The sequence below is a fragment of the Chrysemys picta genome, chromosome 2 (genome assembly GCF_011386835.1).
Source record: "Chrysemys picta bellii isolate R12L10 chromosome 2, ASM1138683v2, whole genome shotgun sequence".
Taxonomy (NCBI): Eukaryota; Metazoa; Chordata; order Testudines; family Emydidae; genus Chrysemys; species Chrysemys picta.
Genome location: NC_088792.1, coordinates 58,002,653 through 58,029,256, shown reverse-complemented (window position 1 = coordinate 58,029,256; position 26,604 = coordinate 58,002,653). Strand labels below are relative to the sequence as shown.

Sequence of the window (26,604 nt, the reverse complement as noted above, 5' to 3'; positions counted from 1 at the left end):
CCTTTCAATTACTGGCTAGTAAGCCTAACTTCTGTACCAGGCAAATTGGTTGAAACTATAGCAAAGAACAGAATTATAGATTAACACGATATGTTGGCAGAAGAGTCAACACAGCTTTTGTAAAGGGAAATCATGCCTCACCAATCTATTAAAATTTGTTGAGTGTCAACAAACATGTAAACAAGGGTGATCAGTGGATATAGTGTACTTGGACTTTCAGAAAGCCATTGTCAAGGTCCCTCACCAAAGGCTCTTAAAAAGGTAGGCAGTCATGGGATAAGAGGGAAGGCCTTCTCATGAATCAGTAACTAGTTAAAAAGATAGGAAACAAAGGGTGGAAAACTGATTATTTATTCCTACAATGGAGAGAGGTACAAAGGGATCCCAGAAAACTGGGTGACTGGGCCAAAAAATGGCAGATGAAATTCAATGGCGATAAGTGCAAAGTAACGCACATTAGAAAATATAGCTCCAATTATACATACAAAATGATGGGGGGGGTCTAAATTAGCTGTTACTATTCAAGAAAGATCTTGGAGAAATTTTGGATAGTTCTCTGAAAACATCTGCTCAACATGCAACAACAGCAGCAAGCAAACAAGCAAATCTAACAGCATGTTGGGAACCATTAGGAAAGTATATGGTCACTATATAAATCCATGGTACGCTCACATCTTGAATACTGCATAAAGTTTTGTTCACTCAATCTGAAAAAAAGATACATTAGAACTGGAAAAGGTACCGAAAAGGGCGATAAAAAGATTAGGTGTACGGAACAGTTTCCATAAGAAGATAGATTAAAAAGACTGACCAGCTTAGAAAAGACACAACTAAGGGTGGATAAGATAGAGGTCTACAAAATGATGAATGGTGTGGAGAAAGTGAGTAAGGAAGAACTCTTTACCCCTTAACATAATCACTCAATAAAATTCATTGGTGGCAGGTTTAAAACAAACATAAGGAAGTACTTCTTCAAACAACGCACAGTCAGCCTGTGGAACTCCCTGCCAGTGTATGTTGTGAAGGCCAAAGTATGGGTTCAAAAAATAATAGATACATTCATGGAGATTGCAGGGTCATTGATGGCTATAAGCCAAGAAGGTCACAAACACAATCCCATGCTCTGTGTGTCCCTAAACCTTTGACTGGATGATCGGGGATGAATCACTAGATAATTGCCCTGTTTGGTTCATTCTCACTGATGCATCTTGCATTGGCCACTGCTGGAAGACAGAATACTGGGCTATATGGGCCATTGATCTGACCCAGTATGGACATCTTATGTTCTTATAAATAAAATAAAAATACCAAAATACAAAATAGTATATAAAAACCCTGTCTCGTTCAGACCACTTCCCCCTCCCTCTACCTACTCCCTGATAGTAGAAGTGAATCAAAAGTTCAGGTCACATTGTAAAACCTAAACTTGTATTGCCAAATTTAGGCTCTTTCAAACAACCAGAGAAGACAGGAGCTTCCAGTGAGCACATCATCACCTATAAACATTTTAGTCACATGAAGTACTGCCTAGAGCAGCTCAGCAGATGGTATCTTTCATTACACGACTCGAGAAGGTAAGTTTTAGATATCTAGGACCAAGATCACAAATTGTTATAGGTTTTAACCAATACTTTGAACTACACCTGGAACCACATAGGAAGACAGTTCAGAGTCCAGAAGACTGGTGCTCTATGGTAACAGGCTGAACCAACTGAGACAAGATATTGCTTTCTATGCTAACAAGCTTTTCAGTCATTGCAAGAGTAAGACCAAGTAGCATGCATCACCAGGGCCGGATTTATACCTTGTGGTCCCCACACCATTTCTGGTGGCTGCCCCAGATCCGAGCTCCCCCCCCATCCGCAGGGGCTTGGAGCTCCAGCCCATCCCCCACTGCCCGGCAGCAGCTGGGAGCTGCGGGGGTGCCCCTGCCTCCCAGTGGCAGATGGGAGCTGTGGGGCTCGTAGCTCCTAAAAGCTGCAGGCAGTGGGAGTACCGCCACATGTGACTTTTAGGCACCTTGCCGTCCACAGCCCTCCCACACAGCCCAGCACCCCAACACACATAGACCTCCCCCTCCCCCATAAATCCCATCAGAGACCCACTCTCCCATGCCCTGCCCCCCAGCCGCACTCACCGGTCCCGCTGGGAACTGACTGTCTGCCAGGCTGAGTGAGGAGCGCTCCAGCAGGGCTGCGTGGAGCTGTCTCCCCCTCAGCTGGCCCTGCCCCCTGCCAGGGCACAGGAGCAACAAAATTTGAATTTTGCGCCCCTAGGCATGCCTACAATACCGAATGGGAAATGTGGCCCTGTGTATCGCAGTAATTTGGCTTTGAAGATGCACCCATGGATCATCTACATCAGACAAACAATCCAAGGCCCACAGCCAAATATATATTGATAAAAATTATTCTAAACTGTATTGTTAAAAAAAAGCAAAAAACATTGTTCCTAGACTCTTGGAATACAGTTGTTCCAAAACTGATGAAATTGTAGCGCTAAAAGTTTCATATGCATTTCCAAAGAAAGACATTCTTCCAGCCCTTTCCCCATTCCTTCTAGTATTAATCCAGTTGTTCAAAGAATTTGGGAAGAAGTCCCAGGTAAAACAAACAGTTCTTTCTATAAGAGCTATGTTTGATCTTTTGGTTCTTTTTTAACAGAGAATTGTAGCAGTTCTTTTTCTAACCTTTATTCAGCAGTATTCTCTTGAATTAAATGTATCACATTCCCTTCAAGAAATAATTTTGCATTTCTGCTTAACAAAAGCAAATGCTATTTCTGGTCAGATCCGTTCTTTATACAGCTATGCTGCTTTCTGTTCATGGTTCCATAATGTTCTATATAGAAGGACAACGTTTGTCCCATTATTTTACTGGGAACAGACATTTTCATTTACCAGTTTCATTATGGCGTCTTCTGCAATCCTCTGGTAACATCAGTCATACGTGAATTTTCAGTAAGTGTCAATGGTTCACTACCTTTGTTATCTAATTACGTAATATCCAACGGTGTGTATCATATGGGCCTGCTGATTTCTATATTAGTAAAATCCTTGGAAAACTAACACTTCCCAACTGGCCAATTTCTGCCTTTAGAATTAACAAATAAGGGAAGATTTTGCATTACAGCATCTTTAATGTATTATTTGCCCTCTCCCCTCATTTCTTATGTTTGTTCCTTACTTTCTCACTCACATTTTTAGCCTGGGATCAAGATCCCCTTGCAATAGAACTGAGGAAGAGAGCTGACGGCGGTCTTCTGAGGTCTACTTTGCAAATTGTAGTGTAGGAGGCATTCTGCAGGTGAAACTTCAACTTGGTGGAGTGTGCTGGGGATGGGAGAGGTGGACCCACAGTGCATAATGTTGCATAGATCCTTGGCAGCACAGCTGCCCATAGAAAGCCAGGGACTGGCTACCATAGTTAAACAAACCCACCAGGGTTATAAGTTACACTGGCTGCCACTTCAGCCCCTAGATCAGCCCAGAATTTGGGAGGCCTAAAGGTAGCTTTTAGCTGTCAGCTGACTGGGGCTCAGGCTGAAGCCTGAGCTCTGGGACCCCATGAGCCTAAGTTAGCTGATCCGGGCCAGCCATGGGGTTTTATTGCACTGCAGACGTACCCGCAGAGGCACAGCATGGAATCTCACCCACGGTGTCTTTTCTGACTTCTCCATTAACTCTTTTTCGTGTCTAGAACTTAGTCTCATTATACCAAATTACTTAGAGTCCCTCATTCCTCTAAATTTGAGGGACAATCTCCTAGGGAGGTTGTGGAATCTCTAGCATTGGAGATTTTTAAGAGCAGGTTAGAAAAACACCTGTCAGGAATGGTCTAGATAATACTTAGTCCTGCCATGAGTGCAGGGGACTAGACTAGATGACCTCTCAAGGTCCCTTTCAGTCCTATGATTCTATGATTATTCCCTATGTGGGCCAGTTCCTTAAAGGTACAATTAAAGCCCTGCCGTATATTGTATTCAATAACTAGCAGTGGTATCTTAAGCTATTATTCACATATTCTCAACCATGCATCTTTAAATAGGTCCACGTCAACCTTTAAATAGGTCCTTGATCAGTTAGAACTTTTCTGTTTTGTTTTTTACACTGATCAGTTTAGTTGCATTAGTTACCCAACAAAAATGTGAGCAGAGTTTTGGATCATTGTGGTATTCTGTGGTTTTGAATATCTTAAGAATTGATATAGAAAGTTTCCATTCTTAACTTTCTGCAGTCCAGATGGTTTTTCAAAGACACCTACTATATTTTCTCCCTGTTCATTTTATTATAAGCCAAATAATTTCAGTAACAATTGAATTTACAATAGAAATACAAATAAAAAAAATTAAAATGGCACTTAGAACACAATAGCTTTTCTTATTCATAAAACATGGCATGCAAAATAGTTTGAACCCAAAATAAATTCAAACATCTTGAGTATGAAGGTATCAAAAATAGAAAAAAGTGCTCTACAATGTGCTTTTTAAAAAGTAATGTAATGTTTAAATAAATTCCCAAGTTAATAGCCTCCAAGCTGGGTTACAGACGGCTAGCATTTTAACCCTCATCAATACAAGGCATGGTTTTGTGTACTTGTTGGTGGGGGGTATTTTTGTTTGTTTTAAATAGTCTGTTAGAGATTAAGGAGTAAGAAAGAATTGGAAGACTATTGCCCGATAGCAGGAAAATAGCAACTGCTATGCTGGAACAGATTTGTGGTTCATCCAGTCCAGTAGCCTGTCTCTTAAATTAGCTAGTACCTGATAACTCAGAGGGAAGGTTCAAGAAACCCCATAATGGACAATTACATAGTAATTTGACTATAAGAAGTTTCTTCCTAAACCCCATCAGTTAACTGCTGGCTTATTAAAGGTAACAAAAGACCTTTCTTCAGCAATTATTATATCCACTGTAAACCATACCTGTAATAAAAGTTCTCCTTCCAGTAGATGTATGCCTTCTCCAGGCTTAGTTATTCTGCAGCTGTCCTGAATGCCATTTATCTCAGGTCTGGTACAGTTGGAAGATTTTAATGCAACTATGGAAACAAAACAAAAAATAAAAATCAGTTTTTCTTTGAAGGTCTTACTAGTAAGCCATGAAAGTGCTAAACTGTAGTTCAAAGAAAACAAACAAAAAAACACAATGAAAGGTTCTTACATTTTAATATTCTTTGTGTACGTTTCTATCCTCTCAAAGGCACAAAGTGTAATAATATGAAAAGCTACATAGATTTGGGGGGTTTTGTAAATGGCATTTATGGAGCAGAAACACTGTGCTGCATGTCAATGGGACTTTTTTAAATAAATCAAAATCTAGTTATCACAATGGCAGTTTCCCATTGTCTTGTTATTTATTCATTATTATATTTAAGAGATTTATTTTTCACTTCCTTTACAATATGTATCTTTGCAATATGTGGCCGTTTTCATTTAAGATACTATTATAGGAGAAATCAAACATTTTGCTATGCGTAAGGTAAGAAGGCACTTTCATTTTAAATTGGTATAATCATTGATTTTAATTCCCGCCCAAAGTCACCTATCTGGCTTAAAGTTTCCATCGTTATTCTTTCAAAGTATAAATGAATTTAAGAAAATTCATTTAGCTAGTTAGGAACTGTTTTTGCTGTAAAATCAACAACACTTTCCTAAGCGGAGTCCAGGAGATTTCAGCAATACTACATTTATATTAAATGCAAAGAACATTATTACATGGTTTCATCAATGTAAAGCAACAAACACTTCTGTAAAATGAGAAGCCCTTGTTCCACAAAATTCATTTTTAATCATTTGACCTACTAGGCGAACACTTGACCGCAAGTTAATGGATGAATCCTGCAGTTATCACTCATGTCATAAGTCCAACTGATTTCAGTGGAACTACTGATGCAAAAATATTAGTGCTCACTATTCTCATCCACTTCAGTATCATACCCTGAAGGCAATCTCATGTTGGCTGTGTCAAATTTCCATTATGTCACCCCTCTTGTCCAACATGCATATGGGGGTCGTTAGTGTGGGAGAGGGGAAAAAAATCAATTATTGAGGATGCACTGATTACATTTTCACTTAAGCATGTGTTTATAGGTAAGCACATGCTTAAGTGTTTTGCTGAACTAGGACCTCAGTTCTGGGGGACATCATGGCATAAATGAGAGCCAGCTGCCTTAGTTTCTATTCGGATAAAACAAAAGAGATTGGTAGGCTGGGAATAACAGATGGATGATCATGTGGAAATTATATCTGCTGCTATTATTGAGGTTATACATCTGCAATTTATTCCCTGAGTTCATAATAGCAGGTGTCATTCACCCTGCGGAGAGAGTGGAATTCCATGTTTAATTAAGATCTGTGGGCCAGGGTATAAATTTCTAGCTTTCGCATTCATGAGGCTAACCTTCCAAATGCACTATTGACTTCCCAAGTCTGCAGGAAGAGGGTTCAAGAGAAATGATACAAGGACTGGAAAAACTGCTTTATAGTGATAGACTCAAGGAGCTCACTATACTAATCTTATCAAAAGAATATCAAGGGGTGACTTGATCAGTCTATAAATACTTGATCAGTCTATAAATATAAATAGTAATGAGGAGAATAGCATACTGAGGTATAATAAGATCTAGATTCATTGATTCCAAGGCCAAAGGAATCACTGTGAATATCAAATCTGACTAGCTGGAAGTTACAGCTAGACAAATTCAGACTTGAAATAAGGTGCAAATTTGTAACTGATAGTAACCAACTACTGCAGCAATCTATGAAGGGTAATGGTGGATTCTCCATCATTGGAAATTTTTAAATCAAGACTGGATGTTTTGCTATAAGACATAGTCTAGTTCAAACAGGAATTAATTCAGGGAAGGCCTATGGCCTGTATTACACAGGAGATCAGAGTAGGTGACCACAATCATCCCTTCTGGCCCTATAACCTCCAAATCATTAAATGACAGACTGTAGTTTGTGTTTCATCTTATTGTGATTTGACCATCCAACTCCAATCTTCCAGCAAAAAGAAATAAACCTCATAATTCTTACGTGGATTTAAAAGAAAAAACAGAAAAAAAATAAATTATGCACTAGTGTTTATATAATAAAAAACGGAACAAACAAGGGGACAATTAATGTGCTTCTCTGTAATTTATTTTTAATGAAAATCTTCAACAATTTTACGAATAGCACAAAAATAAATAATCCAAGTTTTCTTTTTAACAATTGGGCTTCAGGCTAAGCACTTTTCTACTTTCATATGAAGCTAAAAATTGTAAACATAAGCTATGCAAGTGGATAAATACAATTTATAATATTTGCATGCAGGATTCTTTTTATATAAGAAAATATAGAAATATAGAAAATATGTCCTATTTATAATCTCAAACTTCACTGGTTGTCACTTAATCCTGGATTTATCATCCAGTAATAATCACCCTACCATTGCCAGGAATTTTCCAATGCAGTAAACACTAAACCCTAGATGTAGCAGAATGAGGTAGCGACCTTTTATGGCTTTTCTAAAACACAGCAGCTTTATGGTTTTGTGTGCATTTGTCTTAAGTGTGAAACGTGATCTGTTCACACTCATATCAGCAAATGTAAAAGATATTAACTTGATTCCGTTTTGTACTACGTCTACAGAAGACAGCAAGTTAAATACAGACACTTTATCGGAGAAGCAATTAAAATGCCAACGTTTAGCAACCATAACCTCATATCTTTAATTCTAAGTATATGCAGGAAATTGAGTTTAAGTTAGATAAAACTGTGTTGTAGGTAGATGCTGACTTAAATGGCAAATTAGTTTTAAAATCAGATGTTTGCATAGCTAGAAGTACTGATGGAAAAATTAACTGACAAGTATTTAAATATACATGGAAACTAGGTAGGCTCTTTATTTTCACAATAGAATTTCCACTTTGAGAAGCCTTGCTTCCTGGTATATTCTTGTACTGCTTGAGATACAAGAATCTTACAAAATCAAAAGTCAGACATCACGGAGAAAAACATTGCATAAGCTGTAGCCTCAGCTATCAGAACTGTAACCCACTGGTTATGATGCAGAATAGAGAGGCATGTATGGGGGCTATCACAATTAAAGAGCAGTTGCACTTTTGACTCCTCTCTGATTTCTGAGTACCTGTCCTCAAGTTTTAGGCCCTGTGAGCTGACTTATCTCAGCGTGGAACCCACGAGTCTCCCATTTATAGACTGGGTCCCCAGACTACAGAGCTCTGTGTTCCAATCCTGATAACTCATCAGGCCCAAATGGATTCAATACCTGCAAGTCTTCCCTTTGGGAGGTGTGGCCAATGGTTAATACAGTGACCTGAAAGCTTTCATAAAGCAAGTTATTATTTAATCTTAACAGTAGGAACACAGCAAAGCACAAGAGAAAAAGTATTTAAAAAACAACAAAAGCCCTATTTTCCCAATGGCTTCCCATCCCTTGCAGACCCTAGGGCACCCCTCTTTCCTTCAGCTCCCTGGCTCCTAGAGCAACCCCCAACAACCATTCTCTTCCTCCCTTGACAACGTCTCGTGTCCCCACCAGAAGCCCTTTATCTTGCTTCTCAGGCTTTTGATGCCCCTATAATTACAAACGGTGATTCTCCCCCTTAACAAATTGGCCCAGTGAGCTCAACAAGAGGTTAGAAGTCAGATATCAAATCAAATGAGTATAATATTGTCCTTCAAGTGCATAAATAAATGGGTGGCTCTCTGAAGATATTGCCCTTGTTCATGCTGACATGCAGCCAATCCCTGCTTGAATAAACTCCTTGTAGTCCTACCACAAACCCCTTACCACTGTCAGACAAGCAGAGCCCTATTCCTAAGTGATTACAAAGCAACTCTACATCTGTCACAGAAGGTTTGAAAACTAGCAAGATTTAAAGGCAGTCCAAGCTTATGTGATGGTGAAGACCTCCCCCTATACTGTGTGTGGAGTCAGATCCCTCGCACCAATTTGGACGAGAGTCTAGCAATGCTGAGATGTGTCTCCTTCTGATCAGACCTCTGATTTTGCTTTCACCTTTTGCTTTGAAAATGTTGCAGCTAGATTAGTCAAAGTCTATGCAATGGCAAAAAAGACAATTGAGGAACATGTTACAAGCACATTCAAGGCAACATTTGAAGCTGCTAGGTTTCTTCAGTCCTTCAGATAACTTCCTCAAAGGCTTACACACACACACACACACACACACACACACACACTTTTTCTTTAAACAATGCTTGTGCCACAAATCACCAGAAGGAAGGCTTTACAATACACCTAGAATTTTAACTTGCATCACAGAGGGCGTGAGAAAATTTATTAATATTTGCAAAGCATTTTGAAGGCCTTGGATGGAAAATACTATGGATACACACAGTACTATTACACTGTAACGTTCACTGAATACGTGCTGTATCATGTTGTACTATGGCAAAATTCAATGATGGACGTACCACCTTAAACATTTTCTGCCCCGTACTTTTAATCGGAAGTAACAGTATGAAGACATACTCCTCCTTGGAAGAATGACCACAAGGCTTTTTTGTTAGTAAAACAGGATATTGCTTATTTTGCCAACGCTTATGGGGAGAAGATCCATGAAACCAGAGAAGCAGCTTGGTTTGATGGACTGGATGAAAATGAATCTTAAGTTATAAGCCCAGCAGCTCAGCCCCTGACTCTCATGCTTCTGGTATGTTTCTGGATCTGTCTCAATTTCCCCTTCTGAAAAAAAAAATTGAGAATAAATACCTCTTGGACAGATCTCATCACCTTTGCAGTAACTCAGACAAGCCATTTTTTGTTTCAGGCTAGTCCTAAATTTGAGGCTAAATACTCAATTTGAAGATAGATATGTTCTTGCAAGACATCAGAAATAACCTCTAGGAATAAGAGAATTGTATGTGTTGAGTGGCTGAAGAAAACAGAGGCCTTCAGTCTACTGAAGTCAGGATTAAACAGACCTCTGATCTCAAACTCTTCCAAAGCCAGAAAAGCTTTGTGAATGCAGATTGATCCTGCAACCACTGGCTGAAAAGCTGAATGACAATCATATGAAACCCCTTCTGTGAGTTGAGCTTTTTCTTATTACAGATGAAGATGCAACTAGAGGGAGTGTTTGCAGAGGCAGGCTGACTACTTGCATTGAGGTGGGAAGAAGAGTCTTAAGTTGCTAACTCCTAATTGAGCATTTTAAAAAGTCATTTAGAAGTTTCCGCTTAAGTCAGGGTCTATGCAGTTTTACTATTAGATAAATAATCTATTCAAGCCTAAAAATGTATTAGGCAAGTATTACATCAATCACAAGTAGATCTTTAGTGCATCACTCATGCAGCCCTGGAATTCAATATTAAAGAACTTCCCAGAACTGCTTATTATCAAATGTTGGCACAACTCCCACAATTTGGTCAAAAAGGTCAAAGTTATAGTTAGAGCCAGTTTAGTCTATTTCATAACCCTTTCAATAGCGTCACCAGTTCAACTAACGATTATTTTTTAAAATGCTCTGAAGAGGGGGAGGTTCATAGTTGCTTGCGTAACTACCACCAAACACCCAAAATAAAGTTAATCAATCAAAACCAGACTAATTTCAAAAGACCTAAAGGAAGACACTATTTGGAACACAGAGTTAATATTAAACAACTGCCTAAATCATTAACATACTTTAAACAGTTTATGCCAACTGAAGATTTTTTTTTTTTAAATTTAAACTGATCTTTTCAAGGTGTTCCAGTAAAGAATTACTAAAAATTGATTTAACATTAAGTACAAGGCTGACTTGATTTAAATCAAAGTGATTTAAATCATTATTAAATCAGCAAGCGGGAAATATTGATTTAAATCCATGATTTGAATCTTGTTTTACATTTGTACTTTTTAGTTATTTTTCCTAAAGAAAGGTTGATCATCATTGGTTGGTACCCGTTAAAAACACATTGAAAGGTTCTTACATTTTAATATTCTTTGTGTTCGTTTCTATCCTCTCAAAGGCACAAAGTGTAATAATATGAAAAGCTACATAGATTTGGGGGGTTTTGTAAATGGTATTTATGGAGCAGAAACACTGTGCTGCATGTCAATGGGACTTTTTTAAATAAATCAAAATCTAGTTATCACAATGGCAGTTTCCCATTGTCTTGTTATTTATTCATTATTATATTTAAGAGATTTATTTTTCACTACATATACACTAAATGTGGTACATTTTGCTAACCAGAAAGATATACTGTATCAATACACATTTACTTAAGCAAAAATATATATTCAGATTAATTTTTTACTTTTTGTATTAGTCTAGAAAATGGTGAATGATGCTTTTCTTAAATTTTCTTTTGTAATTTGTGACAAACTATTTGTACGGAAATTACAATCCAATTAAAAATCCACAATGAACATTTTAAATTTGTTTTCATTAGTTAATACAGAAGAGGTAGGTATTTATTGTTATTAATATTAAATGTGCAGATGAGAGAAAAAAGTTTATCAAAACATTTTGCATTTAAAATTAACTGATTTATTAAATAAAAAGGAAGTATTCTCTACAGCTAATGAACTGAATGATTGTTTCTGATCACAGAGTCTTTCAAAATTTTAGATCTAGCACATCTCATCCTTTCACACCTAATTCCTATTCAGACAGAAAAAAGTAAACAATTTCCTGCCTTTTCAACTCTCACTCAAAGTCTTAAATTTGATTGCACTAGTCATTGCATTGAACTAGTTCAATCAACAAATTAAGAAAATGTTCTCTCTGCACCTAAACTTCAGCAGCAAATATGTACTGTAATTTATTTATTTCGTTTACATTATTTTAACAGATTATAGTGATGGATTCTCCCGTAGCGTTGACAGATTGAGTGTTCAGCTAGTATATTAAGTTCTGGGTTTATTTGTTTTTATGGCTTCTCACATGGCAAGGAAGTCCAATCCTGGATTTGCAAATGCAGCTGCACATGTAGTCGTTGGCGGTGGGAGGGTTTGAGGCATCGACCTAATGATGCACTCTTCTCAAGCAAAGATCTCACATGTCACTCCTCAAAATTGGACAGAGCCTTACAGCACACACTTCTCCGTCTGGGTCTATTCTGTGCAACTTATCCCCCAAGTTTTAATGTCTAACTTGCACACTTTGACTATTATTGTAGGTTCCTATGCTCAGTTGGCTGTAGAACATCACTTTCAATATATGGGAAACCTCCATGTGGATTATGTGTGGACCAAAGTTGAGCTCTAATGAGCATGCTCTTGATGCTAGGGATTTGGCACCTCTCAAGGACTTCAGTGTTGGGGATCAGTCCTGGCACTTGATGCTGCAGATGCATCTTAGGCAGTGAAGGTGGAAGACTTCCAGTTGTTTGATGTGGCTTTGGTAGAGTGTTCATGTTTCACAACCATAAAGGAGTGAGATGAGTACATCAGCGTGATAGAATTCTATTTTGGTTCTGAGGCAGACTTTATGGTCCCTCCAGAGCCTGCCAAATGCCAAACTGCCCTTTACAGTCGCTGAACAACTATCATATAACATGGTGTTGCTAGAAAGCATGTTAACCAGGTAGTAGAATTTCCTGACAGAGCTGAGTGACAATGGGATCATGCTGCTTGCGATCTGGTTCTGGCTGGTACATGAGCTCTCTTGATAGCTGTTTAATTACAGTAGAAGCTTAAAGTTATGAACACCAGTTACGAACTGACCAGTCAACCACACAACTCATTTGGAATCGGAAATACGCAATCAGGCAGCAGAAACAAAAAAAGTAATTACTTTACAGTACTGTGTTAAAGGTAAACTACCAAAAAAAAAGAAATTAAAAACAATATTCACAAGGTAAGGAATATTTCTGTGCGTGTTTCACTTAAATTAAGATGGTTAAAAACAGCATTTTTCTTCTGCATAGTAAAGTTTCAAAGCTGTATGAAGTCAATGTTCAGTTGTAAACTTTTGAAAGAACCATAACGTTTTGTTCAGAGTTACGAACATTTCAGAGTTACTAACAACCTCCATTCCAGAAGTGTTCATAATTTGAGGTTCTACTTTATGAAAGAGTTTCCATAGGCTCCAGTGATTCACCGTGTCAAAGCCTTAGTCTGGTCAACAAACAGCACATACAGATCCTTGGTTCTATTCAAGAGCCTTCTCTTGTATTTGTCAGGCTGCAAAAGTCATGTGCATCCACAGCCAGCACAAAAGCCGCACTGTGACTCTGCATTATAGTAAGTTTAGGTCTAAACATAATTTGTCATATTTTCAGATTTAAATAGGTTTGTTTTTTAAAATATATATAAAATATCCAATTATATTGAAAATAATTTTCAATCACCCTTATTAATAAAACTAAATGCAAAACTACAGTGTATTAGGCAGGAACATGCAACAATGCAGGAAATACAAAAATTAAGGTTGCATGTGCAAGCTAAACTATGGCCCCTTAACTTAGAGATGTATGGAGCATTTTGAATTACTCTGTACTGCTGCAACCATGTAGGACAAAGGGAGTTTATGAAAATTGTCAAAGTGAGGAACAGAAAGCAAAATGCAACTAAACCAAATATTTAAATTGAAATACAATAAATCAGGTTAATAAGGAAAGGAAATATATATATATGTAAAGGTATAAACAAAAAATCTGCAACAGCAAAATTTCTATTTGTGCTACATTAACAGAACAAACTTTATTGATGGATTGCTAAATAGTTCATTGTTGCGCAGGTCCAGAGAAAAGGAATCTAGCTCTCGTGTCAAATACATATTTAGGGACACAATTAAATACGATGCTTTAGACAAATAGGAATAAGCATTTTTATGAAAGTGTTTAGAGAGTTAAGTTACATTACACCATGGTACGTGTCATAGTTCCTGAGATAACTGCACCTCTGACTCCTTTGAGGGCATTCCACTTATGTCTCAGGCTTCTAACTGTCACCTTTCTTGAGGCAGAACCCGTGACACTTTCCATCTAGATGAGTGAGTTAGCCTGCAATTCCTCCTGTAATTCACTGTAACTGACTCAGCAGGTCTGATTTAGTTCAGCATCTGCTGTTCTATTCTCTCAGGGGCAATGACACCATTAGCCAGCATCCAGCCATCTTTCATAAAGCAAGGTATGACTTATTCAGATCAACAGCATTACAGAGAAAACATATGTTGAAAACAAACAGCTTATATGCAATGTCTAGCTTACCAGGTGTCACCCATCTTCTGCATGGAGACCCTAGCAGGTTTCAAAGTACATCAGATCCTCTGGCAGGGCCTGTCCCCATAGGTTGAAGCTTCATCTCAGTTCTTGAGTCAGGTGAGTGACCTCCACCCCTATGGTTACTTTATACAGTGTTCAGTTCTTTGTTTTCTAGCTCTCTTTAACCAGGTCAAACTAGTATATGCAATTTTCCCTTCCCTCAGGCATGAGCTTCTCCAGACTTGTTACTTGCCTAGGGATTTGCATTAATTACTCCCCCATCCACCCAAAAATGTGCTTTTAGTTTCTCCAGGAAACCACTGTAACTTCCCCATGGAGCCAGAATACAATATCAAGGGTGGGCAAACGACAGCCCACATCTGGCCCGTCGGACCATTTAATCTGGCCCTTAGCTCCCGCCGGGGAGAGGGGGCGGGGGCTTGCCCCGCTCCACGCAGCGCCCAAGAAGCAGCCGGCATGACCCCACTCCGGCTCCTACATAGCACGTGGAGGCATGGCCGCCCCGCAGCTCCTATTGGCCGTGGTTCCCAGCCAATGGGAGCTGCAGGGCTGGCACCTGTGGATGGGTCAGTGCGCAAAGCCGCCTGGCCACGCCTCAGAGCCGGAGGGGGGACATGCTTCCAGGAGCTGCTTGCGGTAAGCGCTGCCCGGAGCCTGCATCCCTGACGCCCCAATCCCCTGCCACAGCCCTGATCCCCCTTGATCCCAGCCCAGAGCCCCCGTTGTACGCCAAGCCGCTCATCCCCAGCCCCACCCCAGAGCCTGAGAGCAGCCCCACCCCGCACCTCAACCCGGAATCCCCTCCCGTACCGTGAAAATTCCTCTTTTCTGGCCCCACCCCAGAGCCCACACCCCCGAGCCCACACCCCCAGCCGGAGTTCTCATCCCCCCCCCCGCACTCCTACCCCCAATTTCGTGAGCATTCATGGCCCGCCATACGATTTCCATACCCTGATGTGGCCCTCAGGCCAAAAAGTTTGGCCACTCCTGCTCTACATGCATCTTTTCCTTTTTTGCATTTTTTACCTTTTGAATGATTAACTTTGTAAGCTTAATGTTATACCAAACTATAACTAAGTAGGCTTTTACATGCAACATCCTAGAATGCATGAGCTTTTATTTTTTTAAAACTAACAGAAAAAAGAAGCGGCATGAATAAATGGATCAGTACTTTCTAAAGATGACCAAGGAAAGAAACTGGCAACTAAAAGGCAACAAATATGATTGCCATCCTTCTCCATAAGCTGCGTGTGTGTTCCTGCACTAGTTGCTGCCAAAGAAACTAGGCAAAGCTACACACGCAGTGTGGTATGTTTAGGTAGCAATCAACTGTAGTTTACAAATCTCAACTACATGCATTGCTCGTTAAGTTTGGGAGAAGTAGGAAAAAGTTTTCCCATGACTATCATTTGAACTTGTATGTGAATCCTTCATCCAAGTATCTGACCTTCAGGTTACTAGCAGAAATGTTACCGAAAGTTGTACTTCTGTCTACCTTGAAGAACTGCAAAAACTGAAGATAAAAGAAAGATTTTCCCACCTTACGTTCACTTGGCCTTCTATTGCAACAAATGACGTTTTGTTCACAGAAACGATGAGTGGCTAAATTTATAATTTTCTTCTAATTTCTGTAGCTATATCATCCATTTTGTCAGTATGACCGCTGCCAATATGCACTCTGTTCATTGTTTCAGCAATACCAATGCCCTTCGCTGGGTGACAATCCTAATTTTAGTATAGATTGGAAAAATCAGAATATGAAACCTAAACAGGTGATAACCCTGATTTCTATGCCTCCACTTCTTCCAGTCCATTACCACTAGGGATCCCACACCTTCTAGTGCACACCACCCATTTTGTTTTCTTCTTTTATTTATTTGTAATTTTGTATTAATTTTTACAAACCATTTTGTTAGGCATTTGAGGAAGTTAAGGAAGCTGGGCTAATAACATGTGGGGATATTATGCTTTATACTGAAGCACAGAAAAATATAGTAAATTGTGAACAGTCCATTATATTTTTACAGTTTAATTATATATTGTATTTATTATTGTGAAAACACCTAAAATAATGGATAGATTCTTTTAAATGCAAATCAAAAGAATAACTGATAAATAATTACTCTGATATGGTGAAGGGAGCTGAGGGAATACAATTTTATAGAACTTTGGAAGAGGCATGAATAAATGAATCAGTACTTTCTAAAGATGACCAAAGAAAGAAATGGGAGAGGGAGTTAACTGTACCCCCTCTTCATGCAAACAACAGGGCCAAACCCATTGGCACCTGAATCCACAGCAGCTATATTATTTGCAGGGTGGATAAAAATCAGATTTTTTTTTATTTAAATTGGATGTTTTTGATTTAAATCGGATTTTTTTGATAAAATGCTTTTTGAGGAAAAAAACTTATCTAAAGAGTGATCATCTCACTTTTAACAGCAGTACTTCTTCTGCCGACGTAGAAAGAATTTTATCTTCCTTTGGACTAATTCATTCCAAATTGAGAAATGGTTTGGGACCTGAAAAAGCAGGAAAGCTTGTGTTTCTTTTCCAGATTATGAACAAACAGGAAAATGAAGGTGAAGATGACTGAGTTAGCTGCAGAAGCCAATATTTTAAGTTTCTCATGTTGACCAGGCTGACACAGTCTATTTAAATTTGTTGGGTTTTTTTAATATTTCATTTAACTATTTTAAACAGTTTTAACAAAAACAAACCTGATTTTAAAAAACTTGAATGTTTAACTAAATTCAAAAATTCATATGCTTGTTTTGTTAAAATATTATATGTTTGCTGTTGAAGAAAAAAAATCCGGAATACATAGCATTGTTGTAGTTAAATAAAACAATTTAAATGTCCGTCTGGTGATGTTCTCCAAATACAGCATGGCTAAAAAATCCTCCAAATATTAATGATTAACCTGTTGAATTGGAGATCGTTCACCTCCCAATGACTTCATAAATATCTGCTTCAATTATCTTTGGTAAATGAAATAACCAGTCATTCATTTTCTGATATAGCCGTAAAAGTAATCAGAAAAGTTTTCAAAATAAATCACTTAAAATGTATAGTGTGTACCTTCTAAAAATGAAACCTACATCTATCTGAGTTGTGAAGAATATGTATTAAGGTTAGAACAACCAACAAGAATGCACTTCTATGTAGAAACCCATGACTAAATCGAGTCTTCCTGACTAGTGATTTAAATAATGATATACATCAAATCCACCCTGATTATTGACTCAACCTTAAAGTGGAGTACAACACACTATTTTCCATTTGTTTGTTTAAAACTTACACTCATTGAATATTGCAATGAAAACTTCTCAGTAGCAGCAGCCATGTTTTAATATTGTCATAATGGTTTCCAATTAAAGGTAAAGGAATCAGTAATGAAAGCAATCAGTGAGCCATCTAGGGCATAACTTTTTGATTCTGTACCTGCTCCTGCCTGGTCTGGGAATGGACTATATAAGGAGGCATCGTTTTAAAAATAAGGATTGGTGGGAGATGGATAGTAGAGATCTTCCTCTTGAAATTGTGTCATTGGCCAGTAAGTGGTCAGTCAAAGCTACACAGGCTGTGATCTGATGGGAGGGAAATAGAATCGGAGCCCAACAGTGTTAGTGGGCTGGAAAAACAAACACTGTGTCCTGCAAGAGTCTTGTGGCATGGCATAGAGGCTCCTGGACTTGCTTCCAGCTAGTCTAGTATCAAAGAAAGACAATGACGGTCCGAGTCAGTTATTGGGTGTCATAGCTGGGCAAAGCAGCTTATTTATTATTTATTTCTGGAATCATCCACAATGTGCTAGACACTTTCAAAAAGTTATCTGGCTTTTTACTGATCCAAATGGAGAAAGCTCTAGAAATGCACTTTGGGGGGAAAAAGGGTGTATCACTGGGCATGCACTTACAGAATTCAAGAAAAATTCTAGTGTACATAGGTATACAGTTCCAACTAATTCCCCTCTCAATCAGCAGCATAGCTTCTCAGCTGCTGCAATTAGGGTTTAAACTGAAATCTCTGCTATACATGTGCAGTCCTGCATTTTCATTCACCCATAACATTTTTTCAAAAGCCTCTTCTAAAACTGAGTAAAGCACATACTCCTCAGTGCCCATGCCTTATTAATTATTTTTATTATAATAAAGTATAGCCCGTTATGAGCACATACTCTGAGAAAAACAAAACAGAATTTTCTCTTTGAAAATGGGAAAAATGTATTTTGTCACCCTTCCATAGTAAAAATTGCTAAAGAGAATTTGTTCAAACTTTGCCAAAAAAAAAAAAAAAAATCAAACTCAAAGAACAAATAAGGAAAATTTCAGCTCTAAAAGCGAATGATTCAGATATTTTAAAAGTGTATGAACACAGAGGGTTTCAATGGAAACTATTTTGCAATCTTGACAATAGGGGTTGTCACCAAAACAAACACTAAAATAAAGCACTATTTGGTTGCTAAAATAAAGAGTGCTTTGCATATTTTCAGTTTAGTCAGGATAAAGAACTGCCAATATTAAGGTTTCATTAGTAATTGTTGAATGTTTTAGAGAATGCAGATGGAAACAGACTTACAAAACAAAATAGTTAATATTTTGTCAGTATTGTCTTGAAAATTACTCAGCGTACAGCTACAGAAAATCCCCAAGGGCCCTAGTGCTTAAACTTTAAAAACATGTCTTTATACATATTTTAAATTAATAAGGAAAAGGAGTAGGCAGTCTTTAAATTACTTCAAAGTCAGCAAAAATTACTCCTTGACTTAATTCATTATATGCACACTGTCCATAATGACAACAAAATAGAACAGACTTATGACCCAGGCATAAAAATATATTTTAAAACTGCTTACATTTTAATGAAAGCTGACTGCTAATGGTTAGCTTTTGTGTGGTGCTTTAGATTCATATACCACTAATGGTTTAATTTTAAGATAACCTTGGGTCAAAAGAAGTGTAAAATTAATGTTTGATTGCAGCTAAAGAAAAAAATATTAGACTTAATTTAGCACAAAAGAAACTATTTTTGTCATAAGGAAGTCTGTTTCTTGCCCTTTCAAAATTTACGTTTGTGAGCTCAAACCACTGGTACTTGGTTTCCAAGTCTATGCGAGGGATATGTATGTTTATAAATCAGAAGACAAGAGACAAGAACTTGGCAGAAGGAACCTCCCACCCCCCGCCCCGTTGAATTGCACAAGCCAAGACTGACAGGCAGCCCACAATTTCCCAGAAATTACATTTCAAGATCACAAGAATCCCAGTAATAACATGCATTTACTAAACAGAACTCAAAGAACTCTTGTGTTTCATTCTATGTACAGTATACTCAGTTATTAAGTATTCTACTTGATATGGCTTAGTAAAATAAATGAAGAAACCTTAATAGAAGTAGAAAAGCCTTTTTAAAAGGTTTTGATGGACTCTTAGAGAGCTAATAAGCAACTTTATCTTACAATGGTCACTGGTACTTTTATTTCCCAGTCTTCCCTTCTATACTCTGTTTTTCAAATTCTCATTCTATATTTCATCTTAGTATTGAAAGCTTACTCGAAGATGTATTTCCATATCAATAAGATGCTGTAATATATGCAACCTTAAGAACAAGTACAATGTTGGAAAATTTTCGCACAATTGCCTCTGACCAAGATTATAAACACTTCTTTTCTCATATTAAGACATTTACATAGGTAAACCAAAAGCATTCAAATATACACTGTATCTTTATTAAAAAGCTGAGATGTCAGTCAAAAGAACACACTTAGCATTAGACAAGTAGAGAAGTGACAGGCGGGCAATATATGTTAATGGTTTTCCTGTAATGACGGGAATACATACAACTGCTAGTGCATAACTACATGAGGGTATGTTTTGAAAGAGAGGGAAAACCAGAAGCATAAGCTCCTCCTTTCCAACAACCTAAGCCAGTGATTCTCAACCAGGGGTATGTGTGCCACTGGGGGGTATACAGAGGTCTTCTGGGGGTACATCAATTTATCTAGATGATATTTGCCTAGTTTTACAACAGGCTATATAAAAAGCACTAGTTAAGTCAGTACAAATGAAAATTTCATACAATGAAATGTTTATACTATTTTATAGCCACTGTACACTAGAATGTAAGTACGATATTTATATTCCAATTGATTTATTTGATAATGATATGGTAAAAATGAGAAATAAGCAATTTTTCAGTAATCGTGTGTGTGCTGTGACACTTTTATATTTTTATGTTTGATTTTGTAAGCAAGTAGTTTTAAAGTGAAGTAAAACTTGGGGGGCATCAAGACAAATCAGATTCCTGAAAGGGGTACAGTAGTCTGGATAGCTTAGGTCAGTGGCTCTCAACCTATCTGCAGACTTCTCATATTAATATGTTTCAGCTGCCTCGGTACCCTTTCCCACAGTGGAAAATTTCTTAACACAACTCAAAGACAAAAATAATCTTCCCTCACAAATGCAGCACAACTACTTCTTGGATTAAATGTTGCAAATGTTACAACACACAAGGTAGGACAGAAAGTGTACTTTATTCAAATAAAAGAACGGGTTAAATTATTCAGGCAGATTATAAAGTAAATTTCTGAATCAGAACTTCAAGACACCAGGGTTATAACACCCTTATTTTCATGAAAATGGCCACAGACATAATAGCTATGGATGGTCAAAAAATAGGTTTTAGCCTACATGTAAAATACTGAGGCTGACCTTTATCACCACAAATGACCGAGCAGTGGTTTAATATTGACTCTGAAAAGAATGCTACTCAGAGGCCTTCTACATGCTTCCCAAGATACACAAACAAGGCAAACCAGGCAGACCCATCATATTTGGCCATGGTACTCTTACCGATATTCAGATTCCTAGAAACCCATTCACCACACAAAGGGCCAGCTTTCTACAGGACACAACCAACTTCTTCCACAAACTCCACAACATTAACAAGCTCCCTCAGAATACCATCCTTGCCCCCATGGAGGTCACCTCCCTGTACACCAACATCTTTCACAATGACAACATAGCTGCCTGTCTCAAATATGTACAAGACAATGGATAACCCTCAGATATCCACCCTAAATACATCCATTTCATCCTCACCCATAACAATTTCACATTTAACACACGCTTTGTCCTAACCATGGGAACACGGGTACTAGGATGGCTCCCCAATATGCCAACCTCTTCATGGGCCACACTGAAGAATTTCTGGACAATTGCACCATGAAACCAATGAAATACCTGAGATATATCAATATTTTCATTCTCTGGACAAACAACTTGAACACCCTCAGACTTCCAACACAACTTCAAAAACCACCACCCATCCATTAAAGAGTCTCTGGAACATTCCCACAGCAGCATCTTCTTCCTAGATACTACCATCAGCTCCAACAACCGAACCCTACTGACAAGCAACCCATGGATCACCACACCTACCTTCATAGATCCAGTAACCACTCCAAACACACCCAGAAATCTGTTATCTACAGCTGGGCCCTCTGATACCACATAATATGTTCCGAGGAGAAAATCTGTGATATACACCTTAACACACACAAAACTGCCTGCACCAAACAAGGACACTCCACTAGAGAAGTAGATTGCAGCATGGAACAGGACAACCAAATACCCTGAGAGAACCTGCTTCAATACAGAAATAAAAGCCCCTCTGACTGCACACCCCTTCCTAGTTGTCACCTGCCACACCACAATGGAATCCATATGGGGTATCAAACAAGTACAAACCACTCTCGATGGGGACCGCATCCTGAAAATCTTTTCTGAGCTCCCTCTTCTGGCTTTCAAACATTTCCCCTCCCCTCCCCCCAGTCTCTCCAAGCTCATCGTCAGAAGCAAGTTCCCCACAAACCAGGACACACCAACTCAAAGCGGTGCCAGACCTGCCAGAACAACAGATGCAAAACCTGCAGATATATCTCCATCACTACAGTGATCAACACACCTTTCAAGATCCATGGATCCAAAATACTATCACGTGATAGTATCTCATCCAGTGCACTAAATGCCCTAATAAAAACTATGTTGGTGAAGCCAGACAATCACTACACTCTTGAATGAACTCACACAGGAAAATGATGAAAGACAAAAACACCAAACTGTGGGTAAACACTTATCACAAAGCAATCATTCTATAGCTGACCGATCAGTCCTCATCCTCAAAGGAAACCTGCACAATACTTTCAAGAGGCAAGCCTGGGAGCTTAAATTCATAACTTTGCTAGACAATAAAAATCATGGACTGAATAGACACTAGATTTATTACAGCAATCTATAACCCACTAACCCACCCACCCAGATACAATAAAAGCTTTGTTATCTGGCATGATGGGGGATTGAGGGGTGCCGGTTAGTCAAGAATTCTGGTTAACTAAAAGCTATACTTACCAATGGAGGGAGGTAGCTTGGGTGTGGGAGGGGGCTGGGGGTGTGGGCTCTGGGAGGGACTTTGGGTGCAGGAGAGGGCTCAGGGCAGGGGGTGAAGCGTGGTAGGGGTTTCAGGGTGCCAAATATGGGCAGCGCTCACCTTGGGCGGCTCCCTGAAAGTGGCAACGTGTCCCTGCTCCTCCTAGGTGGAGGCACAGCCAGGCGGCTCTGCGCACTGCCTCCACCCGCAGGTGCCGCACCTGAAGCTCCCATTGGCTGCGGTCCCCAGCCAATGGGAACTGCGGAACCAGCACTCGGGGTGGGACGGGGGAAGCACAGGGAGCTGCCCAAGGTGAGCGCCACCCGGGTCCACCACCCCAAAATGCTGGTTTCTAGAGTTTTCTGGGTGGTAAAATGCTGGATAACACACCACCTTCTCTATGACTGGAAGGGTGTTATCAGGCCACTTCATCTTGAAATAGGTTAACTACTTATGCTAAACAATATATTCCATCTAGTATTTAGCTGTGACACTGAGGATTAGTCTACACTAAAAGCACTACAGTGATGCAGCTCCATCAGTGCATCTGGAGAAGACTCTAAGCCAACAGGGAGCTCTTTCGATTAATTACTCCACCTCCATGAGAGCTTTCCCGCTAACATAGTGCTGTCTACACCAGCACTTAGGTCGGTGTAACTTATGTCACTTGGGTGTGGATTATTCATACCCCAAGCAACGTAAATTATACTGAAGTGGTAGTGAACACAAACCTTGAGTAAGTTTCCCAGACCTGAAGAAGAGTTCTGTGTAAGCTCAAAAGTTCGTCTTTCTCACCAACAGAAGTTGGTCCAATAAAAGATATTACTTCACCTACCTTGTCTCTCTAATATCCTGGGACAGACACAGCTACAACAACACTGCATGCATGTACATATACATATACATGCCTGAGTCACTTGCTAGTCTCCTATTCAAAAATCAGACTTCTCCTGACATTGTTAGTTTCAGAGATTGACAATATTAGAACAGAAAATAGCATGACTGCAGGCCAAATATATAGGCGCTTGAAAAAAGGAAACAGGTAATAGAAATACTGTTGTTCAACCCACAAATTTCCACGTTAGCATAATTGATGTTTTATACAATGGAATAGAAGAATCAGACATTGCCTAGATATTTAAGTAATCAATTTTAAGCAATTAAAAAAAATGTTGCCAGAACAAGTGTCATTATAGCAGGTAAATGAAATACTTGTATATGAATCCAGTTATGAAATGGTCAATAATATTTATCAGAATAGAGAGGAAGCATGGTCCAGTAGTTAGGGGAGTAGCTTAGGACTTGGAATTCCTTCTTCAGCACAGACTTCCTGTGTAACCCTGGGCAAATAATTTAAGCCGCTTTGTGACTCAGTTTACCACTTGTAAAATAAAGATAAAAACAGTCTCTCTCACAGAGTTGTGAGATCAATGCATTAAAAATTGCGAGGTGCTCAGATGCGAGGGCCATCTAAGTTCCTAAGACAGATATTTGAAAATACTTTAAATTATACCAAAAGTATATGTATAGCGAACAATACGACTTTTTAAGTACTCTTGGTTTATTTGGTTAGCAGCACTGAACAGTGAATTATGAATGGTTACCATTCCCCTCCCCGCCAAGATCCTGTTTTGTATAGCTGATTTAAAAACAAAACAAGAGACATATGAACATCAGTATCTTTATTCATTCAGAGTATAAGATAAAGAAAAGCATGTGGTGTATCACAGCTTAAGGCAGCAACTTTGCTGAAGGCTGGGCTTGGAAAGCCTAATAGGTACTTTCTTGACTGAACTACAGACAGCAAAGGCAGGGCTAACAATTTACTGCTCAGCCTGCAACATGCAGAAGTTGGGTGCTGTATGCAACTACCCTAAAAAAACCCAATACACTGGGGAGAGAGAACAAGAGAGTTAAGGCTGAACTTACAGGAGGAAGCCTAGAGAGAGGAAGGAAGGGATCTGGAACTTCTGACTACTTAATCCAGTCTTCCCAAAGGGAAAGCCTCTCGTGGAAGTCCTGCACTCTAAGCAATCTGCTTACATGCTGAATCTGCAAATGCCTCCATGTTCAGTCAATTATGTTTTAAAGAAAAAAGGAAGGGGCAAGCCAAGGTGAGAAGCTTTGCAAAGCTTGTCCTATAAATTCTAATATGCTGGGCTGAGGGGTTTTTTTTGTTTACTTTTAACAATACAGCTTATATGTACTATAAATTAAATGAGTACATCCATGATTAATAATTCAGAACTAGCATTCATCAACTTTGACTGTAAAAAGTTGGAAGAAATTTATTTACTAAGAATTTATTGCTTAAACAAATGTTAGTAGTTAGCACTGTTAGCCTTTTAGGCAGGCAGCCGACAGCTTCAGTATACCAAACAGAAACAATTTTGGGGGCTCATCAGCAGGTGATTTTTTCTTTACAAATCTTAAAATTAGAGATTAAACTTTAAAATCCAAGTTTTTTACTCATGATTTAAATTGCCAATTTCAGTTGCCTTGACTTAAATAAATCTACCCTAAAGAACCCAGAAGGCTTTATTCCTCAGGTCTAAAAAGGAAAATTATATGTTATTTCTCCACTAGAAGTTCACCATATAAATAAAAACTACATACAAATTCCCAACTATTTATATTACTTTTCATTCTAAATCTAAGCAATATTATATTTGGTTAAATAGCACCTGAATCAGCTGCAAGACCCACCAACCAAATGTTCTTTCTTGTTTAATAAGTGCCAGGAACTTGATTAGCATAACACTATACACAAAAATAAATAAAGCATCTGCCTGAGACGTCGTCTGCCTGGAGGACAAACACATAAAATAAAGCAAGATACTCTGGAAGATTAAGCATTGTCGTTAATTTGGATTTTGTTTTAGTCTCACTTCTCATCACAAAGAAAATATTTGACTTGCATGGGCTTGCAGATCTTTTTGAAATAGGGGTGTTTTTATAGGGATTTGAAAAAGTTCCATAAATTAGTGAGATTATAGCATTACACAGTACCCTCAAGCCTCTTGAAGCCACCCACACCTTCACATCACCAGATTGTACAGAAACCCACTAAGTTATGACTAAAGGACTATGAATTCTATACCACTCTACAAAAAGATTCCCATATAGTCTCACAAATCTGTCACAGCATTTTCTATGAGAATTTTCATCTGCTTGTGCATGGTGCCTAGAAATGATTGCCATTTGTACCTCTGAGGAAGTTGTTAGACATTGGAAAACCTGAACACAAGTCGTTTTCGTTTGAAAGAATTACCATTTTAGAAGTGAGCTGGGCCTCAAGTGGTTGGTAGAAAGCTAAGCTAGAGGGGCCAAAGAATGCTAAGGCAAAATTTTCAACAATACATTTAATTATATGTGGTAAGAGCCACTGTAGATTTTGTAAGTTAATCGTCTTTATCTCTGATGAATTTTCTGGTCTGTTATACACTGAATATTATTCAGTATTTGTCTTCAGCTGTGTGTTAATCTGTACATTTGATTTATACACATGGACTCTTCTGAGAATACTGAAGAGTATTTCTTAAAGGATGGACTGTAAATGGCCTTTTCTGACCCTCTCTTTTTTTTGCAGAGCAGATGCACTTCAAATTGACCTAGCTGTAATTATGCTGTGCCTTGTTTTTTGTTTTGTTTTTTAGGGGTTTTTTTTTGGGGGGGGGGGGTGGCGGAGAATTGAAAATTGATCTTTGAGTTCTTTTCATCTAGTACAGCAATTTGTTGACAACATGCATGTTTTAATTTAAATAAGGGGTGGATGAGGTTGGGAAACTATTTCATAACTAAGTTCAGTGTTTTCCAACTTTACACTATAAACTGATAATTTTAGGACAAAGTTAAAAAATAAGAGGTGATATATAGCTATATAGTAAAAATAAATAAATAATATCAACAGAAAGCCAAATGTGATAGATTCTTAAAGTTTTGAAAAAATAGATTAAGATTTTGATGAAAGAAAAAAATATCAATCCCTTT

The 26,604-nt window shown here is 38.4% G+C and overlaps 1 protein-coding gene across 3 annotated transcripts in view; it reads right to left on the bottom strand.

Moving 5' to 3' along the window:
* AHR (aryl hydrocarbon receptor) overlaps window positions 1–26,604 on the bottom strand; it is a 93,212-nt gene that overhangs the window by 29,461 nt on the left and 37,147 nt on the right. For 2 of the 3 annotated variants that reach the window (XM_005306661.5, XM_042856502.2), the window contains exon 3: window positions 4,924–5,039. The exons of the other annotated variant lie outside the window; for it this stretch is intronic. In XM_005306661.5, the coding sequence (XP_005306718.2) occupies window positions 4,924–5,039 (116 nt within the window). The remainder of the gene's footprint in view (window positions 1–4,923; window positions 5,040–26,604) is intronic. 3 annotated transcript variants of the gene reach the window in all.